Source organism: Periplaneta americana, chromosome 10 (assembly GCF_040183065.1).
Source record: "Periplaneta americana isolate PAMFEO1 chromosome 10, P.americana_PAMFEO1_priV1, whole genome shotgun sequence".
Taxonomy (NCBI): Eukaryota; Metazoa; Arthropoda; class Insecta; order Blattodea; family Blattidae; genus Periplaneta; species Periplaneta americana.
In genome coordinates, this window is record NC_091126.1 from 50,345,310 (window position 1) to 50,358,926 (window position 13,617).

A 13,617-nucleotide genomic window follows, 5' to 3' on the forward strand; every position below is an offset into this window, starting at 1 on the left:
CACTGAAACAGGCATCCTCCTTGAATGGGAATGTATGTAATAATAAATTTATGAGAGGGAGAGCTACATTGTTCTTTCTAGAACAACAATCATAGCTTCTGTAGAAAAAATATTTTCTTTATAAATTTGGGCCAAATGATTACTGGTATTGGAATACTGAAACACAAACATCTTCAGCTAACAGTGGTAGTCTTGTATCCATCCAATGAGGCGAACAAAACTCCCATTTCACTAATTTACTAATGTCATCTAAAGCTTCTAGCAGAACAAGTGAAAGACAGTAGCTTGTACCACAACCAACAGAATGACGACAAATGTAAAAATATTCACAAGTTTGTGTGAATACTTTTATTTAAATGCACTGAATTCACAAGACAACCGAAAAAACCAATTGTTGATTACAAAATGAATATGCTTTAATTTTCCAGAATGAATAGACTAATTTATGAATGTGATCTGACAGCCTTTAAACTTCTCCCCAGTTTATTTTCATTTCTTCCACCACCTTTTCATCTAAATTTTGTTAAGAGTGGAAGTAAGGAAGGCACTCTGTATCCAAGACATTGACAACTGTCACAATGTTCTAAAAGAGGACGTTAGCAATGTAAAATGTACAACATGAAATGAGAAAACTGGAAAGTGAGACAAATTTGTCTTTCTTCAATTTACTGAATGACAGGAATTTTCAGTTCTCAAGTTTGAAGTTATCCCTCACAGAACAATCGTAAGGTTAAGCTCATGAAATATGGACAAGACCTTAATCATTAATTCTTTAGTAATTTAAACATTGTGATAGATATATTCGTCAAACTTCCAACAAGTAATATTAATTTATTTTCGTAAAATAGACAGAAATTTGTTTGGTTAGAACTCTCAAAGTCTCCAACAGTCAATAAAAAAAATGTCACATCATATTTACTCACATATAAGCCCCAAAATTTGCATGGAATTATGAATACATTTACCTACAACCATAAAATCAATCCCAATAATACGTAAGGAGATGACAACAGAATAATTAAAACTGTCTAACAAGTGTTCCAAATACCTTCATATTTTGAGAAAATTCAAAAGCAAACATATCACAGGGTTGGTTGGGGAAAGGGTTGCAAATTATGTAGGAGAGTGGCTTATATGAGAATAAATGCAGTACTTTTATTTCAGGTTTAAGCACACAATTTTGCTACAAGTTTTCCTTTTGGACATATTTAATAATAGTCGTAATAATAATAATTTGAACGCCTCAAAGCAATGAAAAAACACAGTCCCAGTACTTTTAATCACTGGTTAAATATTTTAAACATATAATATGATTCATGTAACAGACCAGTAAATACTAAATCAAATCTAAGGATACTAAAAGGGGATATAGACCACAACTGATAAAAAATCAAAATAACATTTTGCATTGCTGTGAAAATACATTTTTACACACAATTTACAAAAATGTTATGAAGACAATTTCTATGTGTGTGTATATATGTAAGTTTGTGTAACAAAAAAAAGTTCTTTCTGAACATCAGCTGACACTAATGCAGTTCGTATAGAGCTCTCATATTGGGATTAAGTAGGCTAAAATTTGTTCAATAAAGTTGTTTATTTCAAAGTTGTAGTATAAGTTCTCATGAAATAACACGTTACAAATTATGTATGCATATGTTGTTTCCAAAAGAAACACTTGCAATAGAAACACCTTATAGTTTTTCCAGATGTTTGACAGCAGAACTCTATCAGGAATTTAATAGTATATAACGCCACTAGAGGGCAGCTAAGAATTCGCATCAAACTATGAAAGTCTGAACAAAGGCTGCTGAAAATCCACCACTTGCTTCTTCATAATTACCTGCTGCTATTACTTCATGTCCTGTAGTTCCACGTGAAAGTGTCCCAGGAAAATGATACAATGGTGCGACTTCAAAGGGTTTAAGGTCTGGAATGTCCAATAATAAAGAAGATGGAAATGCAGTCTTGTTCAAGAAAGATAAGCGATACATTCTACAAGTCTGAAATAAACAGCAAATATATTTGCAGATTTCACTTTACCCATATTTAGTGAAAAATTCTAATACTAACTGCAATAGTATTATCTGCAATTAGAGTCAAAGTTTTATCACACCTCACATGTGTGTTACTGTATTGTGAATTATAACAAAATTACATTTTCATGCAATGAAGTTAATAACTGTAATAAATACAGTATTTATAAGATACAAAATGGGATTTTAAAGTCTACTGCATTAAGATGTGTTATTCTCCAACCTAATCCAAATCATGATGCATATATCTATTGACTTTTAGTAGTAAAATATTTCAGACGAGCAACGGCTGTTTAAAAATCCTTAAAAACCATATACTCCCAAAGCACATACAAAATCAGTCATTCTTAAAACGAAGTTGGGACCTACTGAAACCACACTAACAGCTCCGAACTGAATGTGTTTTCCCTAACTTTATTGCAAGGCGACTTCCATCAGATTCTCAAATGGAAATACTCACAATGATCTGGAATGATTCTAGTGGTGATATGGGTCCAAAATCTATGCAAATCTCAATACAAGAGAACAGAATGTAACTATGCACATCAAATTCATACCACGTACATGTGGTTAGACTGATGCTAAGCACTTCATCTTCATTTTCTCTGAGTTTATGAAGATGATTTAGATCAATTCCTATGATTTAAAATCAAATAATGCACTTTGACCCTCTAATAATTCCATAGTAGACTCTCATTCTTTAATTATTAAAGCTGGAAAGGAAAGACAGAAAATCTTTTGTACATATAGACTCAAAGAAAAATATATGATAAGATGGTTTATTATTAATAATTGAAAGTGGTAAATTCCTGGGCACTTGAATCTTGGCTTCTAAAACTGATAGAAGTACAGATGATAAATAAATGTGTATTAAGTCAGAGACATTTAGAAATGTAACTATTCCTCACAGAAATGCATCTATTTCTACTACTTTAATGACAACAATATTGAGAAGAAATGTATATGTTGACTTTTATTGCACACAGACTACAGCCTAAGTTCCCGTAATAATGTGACATCTACGGCAAGATTAAAGTACAAATAAAGGAAGTATTCTTTGAACCGCAGTTCCATAATAGCCAAATGGCAGAGGAATGCCTAGACTTGAAAAAAAAAAGTTTCCTTCAAAAGGTTCTTTGAGACCTAGTACAAAGTTATAGTATTGATAAGGAGTTCTTAACCTTTTTATAGTGTTATACCACCACAAAAGTATGTGGACTATGAGAGTGCCACATTAAAAGAAACAAGACAAAAAAAAGAGGAAATATATAATCATAAATAAAAAAACCCAGAGCCAATGAATAGAAATAATAAGAATAAATGATATGATTTGATTACAATGAATATGATATTATGATGATACTATGGCATGCATAAAGAAATAAAGCACAGCAAATCTTTCTTTATTATAATTCAACTTCCTTGTTGAGTGTTTGATGACTCAGAATTTGTCTATTCATGCAACACAAAGAATATTTTCCCCATAGGCACGTATGCAAATCACAAGATAATGCAATGAGAGTCTACTGTTCTGTAAATGTCACTCATTCCTTTCAAAATTCACACATGTTATAAAGTAGGCCACCAAAATGTTGGCAGTTAACAGACAAATTTTCTGCTAAATGGGGAAAATAACACTGGAAGTTGTAGATGATGTTTGTTGGAAGTAACAATTAACTGATTTCGGCGACACAAAATATCAAATTAACAACCAACCCACACTGGGAAGAAGCTTACAGACACATGTACATTCAACACACTTCTGTCACTGAGAAGACCATTCCATTTTGCGAGATTAAATGTTTAGAAAAATTAATATCTCAAAAGTAAACAAATTGTTCACATCTCTGAAGGTATGCACACAGTATCTGCGATACCACTCCCAAATACACAAGTAGCATATTCGAGTAAAAACTCACCATGCCTTTTTTTTTTTTTTACAATATTTAATTGAATATAACATTCTTAAAATTATTTGTTCCCAAATGTTATAAGTGACACACTTAAAACAGTTCAACATTTTTAGAACAAATATTTTTAAATATAGTTTTTCTGTTAATATTCCTAAAGTCTGTAGAAATTGACATGGGCAGTTTTTGGCTAGACTATGTCATATGATGTGGACTAAAGACGTAGAAAAAGCGTGGTCTTGAATACGGTTTTGTACTTACACCAAAATGGACTGTTTCACTTACTTACACAGAGGTACATTGCAGTTTCACCTCTATGTTTACAGATTAACTAAGGGACTTCACTTCTGAATATTACTGCACTCCAGACACATTCAAATTATTCTGAATGTTTAATAAAACGAACAGAAATAAACTGCCAAGTTTATACAACGACCCAAGATATTATGGTGACTACAAACAAAGAGTCTCAAACTGTGGTAACTTACATTACTACAAAGGTATTATCAATTCTAAGACACTAAATATTTTACTCATAATTTATATGTGGGTTATCAAACACAAACACAGAGTCATCATTTCATTTTATGTGCAGATTTTTATTTTAGTCTAACCCCATATCACATATTATGTTGTGCAGTGTCCAATAAAATCTAGTACCAGTATTTTTATTTGATTGTATTTTCATGACATGGTTTTAAAGCTTCTGAACACAATTGGGTAATAAGCATTTGACTGTAATATTTAAAAGCATTGGCAATCTCTTCACTTTCAGACTGTTCACTGCAGTGCATTAAAAAATGTAATAAATATGAAATATCATGGTTATGTATGGTTTAACTACTCTTATATTTGAATTGGTTTATTTTTCTAAGAATTACATTATGAGGAAAAAATATATGAACAAATTTAAGCCCCATTACAGGAAGCCCACAGGATGAACTCAGGCCTACAATACCACTACCAAACAAAGGGCATGAAAGGAAGTGCCTTACAGTATAGTATGCAGATATACAACTTAACGAATTAACACTGACTCCATGGAGTATGTCTGACTTGCCAACAACACCTCTCCAAGCAACTATCAGCAAATCATCTTGTATTACAACAGCCTACACCTTCCTTTCTTCTTCTTCTTCACCTGAAACAAGAGCAAATGATTCTGTGATGCATGTACCGTATCTCTGTTAGCCTCCCATACTTCATAGATATACAGAATGTTTCAGAAGTGATGGACAAATACTTAGCGATGAAAAGTAAAAACAAAGAAAAGCAAGGAAGTTCCAGTACACACGTTCCACAAATTAACCGTTTACGAGATAATGCCTTTTTGTGCTGGTTGGGGCCTGCTGAATACTAAGGACTAATTCTAACAAAAGCAGTGACAATTTTATTAATTTATCAATCACGAGACAGTAAAATTCATAATTTTGGCTTCAACACCACAGAAATAATAATAATAATAATAATAATAATAATAATAATAATAATAATAATAATGATTTATTTAACCTGGCAGAGTTAAGGCCATATGGCCTTCTCTAACACTCAACCAGGAGTAAAACTGCGTTACAAAAAACACTACAAATTTACAAAGTACACTACAATTTTACACACAAAACTGGAAATGTGTTTGAACATAAGCAAAAGAAATTTTTATTTGAACAACATTGAAGTTTGTGGATAAACAAGGTACAACACAGTATGAAAATGTTAACTGAAGAATTTTACAGGTGTTCGAATGTGCCCAAGCAATCCTGGGTAATTCTTCATTTGCTAGAAGTCCTCTACAATCCGATCCTGCAATTCATCAGGTGTGGTGATGTCTGTTATGTCAATTAGGCTTTTTGCATAACCCCATACACAAAAATCCAAAGAATTTAAATCTTGTGATCTAGGTACAATTCATCAGGTGTGGTGATGTCTGTTATGTCAATTAGGCTTTTTGCACAACCCCATACAAAAAAATCCAAAGAATTTAAATCTAGTGATCTAGGTACAATTCATCAGGTGTGGTGATGTCTGTTATGTCAATTAGGCTTTTTGCATAACCCCATACACAAAAATCCAAAGAATTTAAATCTTGTGATCTAGGTACAGGTCCTCCTGTCCACCATTCATCATATCGTCTGTTAGGTATCATCTCACATTTAGAAGGAAATGGGATGGGGAGAGAGCGGCATACATACTAAGCATGAATTTTGCGCTTTACCATATCCAGGCGCTCGGTTCACTGGTGGCCCAACAAGCAAACAAATATCATCTTGTAAACAGTTAATTTGCGGAACCATGTTTACTGGAACTTTCTTGCTTTTCTTCGTTTTTACTTCTCACCTCTAAATTATTTACCATCACTTTTGAAACATCCTGTATAGGAGTCATTCCAACAGGTGGAGAAAACCTACCACCACTTCCATCTATCAATCGTTGAACAAACTATGTGAAATGTCTATTACAGTGGAAAGTGGCTTCTACATAATGCAAACGCAGGAGATGCCCTATTTTTTTCGAGACATAAAAAGGTAATGAAAGAGAAATTGTGGAGAGTAACGAGTTCTGGAGGAATGATGAAATAAAAATGGGAGAATGCCAAGGAAAATAATCATTAGGGCATATTTTCTTTCTAAACCAGTTAATAGATGGAAGATAAAAACACTCAATCAGTTAGTGCATGTCTATGTGTGCAAGAGACGCACAAATCGCTGGCCATTTTCATTTTTCATGAATCTTTTAAATGTATGTGGAGTTGCTGCATTTGTTGTGGATGAACCTTCATCCTTCGTGCAATCTTGGAAAACACAACAATACGAGATTGTTCCTTGTAGCTGTTGCTGAAAATCTCATCCAACCTCAAATCGAAAGAAGATCTAGAGTAGAACTTCAGTAAAAGCTGTAATGACCATTGCTCCTTTCATGCCAAGCGCTACCACTACAGGAGAGCACTAAAAGGTGTCATATGTGCCCATATGAAAAAAGTCATAAACAAAAACAAAGCTGTGACAATTGTGGTCAATCACTCTGTAATGAGCACAGAGAAGTCACCCATGTGTTTAAAAAGTGTAAGAATGATAACATGTGTGTGTATAAATGTAGATTTAACTAATATATGTGTGCTAGAAATGAGAAAATCTAATATGTGTTGTTTCGCATAAAAAACTACTAAAATTATATCATCTATATACAGAGTGTTTCCGAATTGGTGTTACAAACTTTCAGGAATGATGGCGAAGGGTACATGTATCAATTTGAGATAAGGAACCATGGTCCAGAAATGACTGAGTCGAAAGTTATAAGCAAAAATAGTTGTGTGGAAATGGAATTGTAATTTGGCACCACGTGCCCTCCTTCCCTTAACTTTTGGAACAGTCATGGAAAAATGGTATGGGCCGGATGTCTCCTACGTGGGTACTTGCCCAATACAATCTGTGAGCTTGTCTACTGTTCCCATTGGCTCATCCATATTCGAAAATCAAGTCTGCTTATTCCGCTTTCATGTACTCCTCCATTTCACTAGGACTGATCGACTGTACAAGTTGCAGTGTCCAATTGATCAGTCCTAGTGAAATGGAGGAGTACACAAGAGTGGAATAAGCAGACCTGATTTTCGAATATGGATGAGCCAATGGGAACAGTAGACAAGCTCACAGATTGTATTGGGGCAAGTACCCATGTAGGAGACATCTGGCCCATACCATTTTTCCACGACTGTTTCAAAAGTTAAGGGAAGGAGGGCACGTGGTGCCAAATTAAAATTCCATTTCCACACAACTATTTTTGCTTAAAACTTTCGACTCAGTCATTTCCGGACCATGGTTCCTAATCTCAAATTGATACATGTACCCTTCGTCATCATCCCTGAAAGTTTATAACACCAACAGAAACATCCTGTATATTAACATGAATATTTTGGTTGTTATTATAATTATATCATAATTAAAGAAGTTTAATATTGTGTGTAATAAAATGATTTCCTTCTGTCAATGTATTAAAATGGCATGTGGGTCCAACGGACCCTCCTTGCCCATCTACGTCACAAAAATAGATTGCTCGGAGAAGGGGGCACATAACCATAACCATGTTTACGCCACTTCCTGCCTTATCTCCCAATGATGATTTTGACTAAGACAATTATGGTATATCTTCTTAAGGATGTCTTCTCAGGAACAATTCAAGAAAGTAAACAGTGAATAGGGACATAACTAGTAACAGATCAAGAACTGAATTGTTACGAAGTACAAAAAAAAGATCACTTTTATTTCTGAATGAACTGACTCGGAGATATTGAATATTAACAATTCATTTCAGTATTATGTTGGCAGACATGCCGACAAATATTTCTGATAAAATCTAGAAATCAACCTTTCTAAAGCATCACAATACTTTCTCGTTCACATAATGCGTTATTTAAAATCAATGCTGTCAAAAATACGAAATCAGTTACAACATGTGGTATTAATTACTTGCAACCAAAAGTGTTCAATTCCAGTTTTTGCTAAAGTTACTAAATATATGACACACTAATGTAGCAAAAATGTGTGTTACTGAAGGCTTCTTAGTTGTTTGTGTTACTGAAGGCTTCTTAGTTGTAACATAAGAAATGACTAAAATGCTGCCTTCTACCAATGGAAAGTGTCTTCGAAAATCTGTGATTGTGCTGTGGAGAATATTTCTAATCTTTAAAATTACTTTTTTCCTTTCTTGTATTACAGGCATATCATTAAGCAAAACAAGGAAGGATCCTATAATATATATGCATTTAAATGTGCAAAACTTCTCAACATCAACACCTTCCTCTCCCCTCCCCCCTCTGAAAGCTTTCATACCAAAGAAGAAACTAATATAAACTATGTACCTGCAATGCTGCCCTTGTTGCAGTCTCAAACACTTCCCGTACACCTTCTTTGCTTTTGGCAGAACATTCTAAGTAAGCAAAAGCATTTATCTTCTCTGCCATTGCCCTTCCTTCTTCAGGTTTTACAGGCTCCTGCTTCATCTTGGCGAGTTCCTTTATTGTGTTAGGGTCATTTCTCAAATCCTGTCATTAAAACACCGTAAGAATAGAAGTTCACATTGAATTTACAACCGACAATCATATGTAGGCCTACAATCCTTCCAAATGATTCACTATGAGTCCGTGTAGTCTGTTGATGCAGCAGCTTGTGGTCAATTGGAACACGTTTTATGGGAGAAAAAATGACATCACGTGCATTCGGTGAGTGTGTCTATACAGAATACACTCACCTTAATGTCACAACAAGTTAGCTGTGTGAGGAAACTCATTTCGGACCAGATTTCAGTGTGCAGTTATCTGTTAGACACGTGTGTAGTTGTGGAATAGTGTGTGTAAGATTAATGATAATGTACAAATCTGGCTTTCAGGTATAGCTCCCTGTGAAGCAGACTTGAACAATTTCATGGGAAAAATTGTTCCGGGGCCAGGTATCGATCCCGGAACCTTTGGCTGAATGCACCAACGCTCTACCAGAGGTTAAGAACTTTAAGGAGAAATGGAACTGGAGCATATTTAAATTCTATATTTAGGTCACCTGGACCTAGTGATTTCTTGTTTCTAAAGCTTTGTATTATTAATATTAGATCAAGTGTAATAGCGTCATATTTAGGTCATTTTCTCTGTGTGACTTGGATTGTCCATAAGGCTGAGTAATATTGTTTCCATTTCTGTTAACGTACCTACAGTGATGTATATATTACGCAAATCTGGCTTTCAGGTATAGCTCTCTGTGAAGCAGACTTGCAAAAATGTCATGGGAAAAATTGTTCCTGGGCCGGGTATCGATCCTGGGACCTTTGGCTGAATGCACCAATGCTCTACCTACTGAGCTACCCAGGAACTACACCCGACATCATCTCAATTTATCTCTTTATATACACACAACTCAAGTGGGCTGACAAGACGCAAGAAACCCAACTTTGAGTGCACACAACTTTGGTGTGTTCAGCCAAAGGTCCCGGGATCAATACCCAGCCCCAGAACAATTTTTCCCATGAAATTGTTTACCGATAATGTAGTTTATATAAATGGCACCAGGAAAGTCTATACTCCAGTAAAGAAAATTTGTGGTTGAGACATATATGGTGCACTGTAAGTTCTCAAAGAGTAATTGGACCTACATTTTTTCACAATACAATTAATGCCCAGAAATACAGGTCAAATATACTAAAGCAATTTTTTGAAGAATTGAGTGAAAATGATGGTCAGTACGCATATTTCCAACAGGATTGAGCAACTGCACATAAGGCAAATGAGACTCCCAAAGATTTCCTGATTTGTTGGCTTGAGGCTTTTATTTATGAGGAAACCCAAAACGAAAGTTTATAAAAGCAATCTCCGCACAATTCAGGAACTGAAAGACAGTAATACAAGAGAAATTGGGAAGATCACGGAAAAATAACTTGTACATACATACTTACTTACTTACAAATGGCTTTTAAGGAACCCGAAGGTTCATTGCTGCCCTCACATAAGCCCGCCATCGGTTCCTATCCTGTGCAAGATTAATCCAGTCTCTATCATCACACCCCACCTCCCTCAAATCCATATAACTTGTACATGTAGAGGATAATTATCTGAAGAGATACATGGAATGTGTAACAGTGGAGGGGAGTTATTTCTAACACCTCTTTCAACCAAAGTATGTGCAAAAATGGAAAATTTTAATAGTTAATATTATTTTTCAGAAATTTTAGGATTGTGTAATTTTTATGGCAAGCGATTGGGTCCTGAACTAACATGTATCATGCTGCATCAGCATGCCATATTATCTGCCATGCAGGCTCATAGTAAATCATTTTGAATGTCGTAAGCATCAGGTTACATGCGTCTTTTTAATCTTTAATAAGACTCTCGCCTTCCAAAAATAATATCATTGCTATCAATAAAGTTACGAAAGTCAAAGAAAACTTTTAGGTTATACTTTTTACCTATTAATGAAGAGATTAACCAATGCAAGTTACTTATAACTATATATATATATATATATATATATATATATATATATTGTTGTATAGACATCAAAATTATTTGATTAATAATAATGTAAATCTACCTTATACATTCAAAATCTTTACCTTTTTATTCCCTACAAGAATAATTGGAACATTAGGACAGAAATGTTTCACTTCAGGGGTCCACTTTTCTGGAATATTTTCCAAGGAATCTGGTGAATCAATTGAGAAACACATGAGTATGACATCTGTGTCAGGATATGACAAAGGGCGCAGTCTGTCATAATCTTCTTGTCCTGCTGTATCCCACAATGCCAATTCAACCTGAAACAAGTTAACAAAACCAGTTAAATACCTTTTAAATGTGGTAAAAATGTGTACTTTGCAGGACACTGCTGAGTAATGATTAGGACCTGGAAGTTCATGTATTTGTATGCCCTCTCCCCCCTTCCCAAGGTTTTAAGTATATTCTGATGAATTATCTTAATGAACCATCAGTATTTCACCAAATTATGCTTGATTTTATGTTCGATATAAGTGCTTATTTCAGCAAGTCATTACTGTAATATGTTTATGGTATTTCAGACACATTTAAACAATTTTTCTCTCCAATATAAGAAAGTAACACTTTTAACATGGTATTGGTTCTCAAAACTAACTACATCAAACCACTTGGAATCAAAACTCGAGGTCAAGGAACATGACTGTGAGATCCTGATGGCGATTTCATCACATGATGGAGAAGGAACAAACACTTGGACATACAACATTCTTGATAGAAAATTCTCCACCATTCTTGAAAATGACTTATTTATTACAATATATGCCCACAGTTACTGTATATCATGTGATGTGAAAAGTTTTTCGACATTCAAAGCCATATTGAGGGGCAAAAAAACGAGATTTTCAATTAAAAACCGCCATGTGTTGTGAAATGCAACTCATCCCTTTTCCTAGACTGACAAAATAAATAACGCAATAAGTAAAATTAACAGCAACCTCGACTCAATTTGGACAGACTCAGAAACTTCGACTTAAAACTAAATTCAGAAAAATCACAGTCAATAATTGTGGGTCACTCACATTTGTTAAACAATGAACATACCAAATCTTTCTCCCACTGAAATAAATGACACCGAAATTCTGTTTGGTGAATTAGAAAAAGACCTAGGTATATACATATGATGAAAGTTTAAATTGGTACACGCATGTTGCAGAAACTCGCAAAAATGTATTCTCACTAATCCACTCGTTTAAGTGATTAAAGAACTTTCTACTATTTTCCCTGAAAAAGATTTGAGTGCAAACACTTGTGATGTCTCACTTCGATTACTGTGATATTTTGTTTACTGACCTAAATGATACCTTGGCACAGAGACTGCAACATGTTCATAATATGTGCTTCTGTTTCGTCTGCAATATTCGTCATGTAACACCATCCCTCGAAATGTTGTCCTGGCTTCGTCTAGATCATACAAGAATCCACTGTCTTTTCCTTCTCTTTCATATATTACATTTATCCACTTCTGCCTATCCTGCACCCCATTTTAAAAATGTATCCACCCACTATAATATATTAGACACACGATTACAGCACTTCTCAATACTATCCATACCTTTCCACCAATCATCCTCACTCTTATCTTCTTTCACTGTAACTCTTTCTCGACTTTGGAATTTCCTACCGAGTAACATCCGAGACTGTCAGACATCAAACGAATTTAAGAATAAATAATAGAGTTATTTAACAGTTAACTCTCGGTAGCATAATAGTAGTTTCGATTTTGTCAATTTTTTAATGGTTTTATATATATATATATATATATATATATATATATATATATATATATATATATGTTGTTTAGTCAACTGTCCAAAAACTAGTCTGAACCTCACAAATGATACCAATAAGACATCACTATGAGGCAACTAAGCCAGGACATAATGGGGTAGGGTGGCCATTTCCTTTTCCCCTCCATTACATACATCACCAACTAGCTACATATTACACTAATCAGACTTCAGATGTATACAAAGAACTATTCTTCCTCTGATACATATTGTCAAGTGAGATGTAATGCCTTACTACTACTCTTATTATCTACTATTACTACTCACTGTCATATTGTTGTTGTACGCTCCAGATATTATTGTAATTACTGTAATATGTAAACCTATTGTACTCAATTAGAGTCTAGCTTGGCAAAAGAGAAGATCTTCTGGCCTTAACTCTGCCAGATTAAGTAAATAAATTATTAAATTATCAGACACCAAATCAAAAGGTTCAACTTCTAAGCAATGAACTTATGTTTACACTCATCTAACCTAACGTGGTATCCCAGAAGAAAGATTTTAATTCATATTTGAGGCACTCAGCGCACAAATGGCCCAGCTCAAAAAATTAATTTCCAATTTACCTCTTTGAAATAGTGCGCGAAATGCGATACAGAAACGAAACTTTTCCTGAAATCTCATGGAAAAACTGAGAATGATGATTAGGCCGATTTACACTTTGAAGAGAACAATATGAGCACTTCAAAGTAATAAACTCAATATGCAAATTTTGTGGGTTGGGGCTGTTGCACTGAGTGCCTCATTTAATGGAACAGTTTGAAGTTATGGAAAATATAATTGCATCCATAGTCTGTAGGGCATGGAATTCTGAATCTAATGACCAGAACTTTAGAAAATTGTATGTTTTTATT

The 13,617-nt window shown here is 34.4% G+C and overlaps 1 protein-coding gene across 3 annotated transcripts in view; it reads right to left on the reverse strand.

Annotated features, from left to right (window-relative positions):
* Positions 1–1,130: 1,130 nt before the first annotated feature.
* Positions 1,131–13,617, reverse strand: part of LOC138707663 (ras-like GTP-binding protein Rho1) — a 30,530-nt gene continuing 18,043 nt past the window's right edge. For all 3 annotated transcript variants that reach the window (XM_069837393.1, XM_069837392.1, XM_069837394.1), the window contains exons 3-5: positions 11,036–11,236; positions 8,799–8,981; positions 1,131–5,087 (exon numbers count right to left, since the gene is read on the reverse strand). In XM_069837393.1, coding sequence (XP_069693494.1) covers positions 5,049–5,087; positions 8,799–8,981; positions 11,036–11,236 — 423 coding nt within the window. In that variant the 3' untranslated portion in view covers positions 1,131–5,048. The remainder of the gene's footprint in view (positions 5,088–8,798; positions 8,982–11,035; positions 11,237–13,617) is intronic.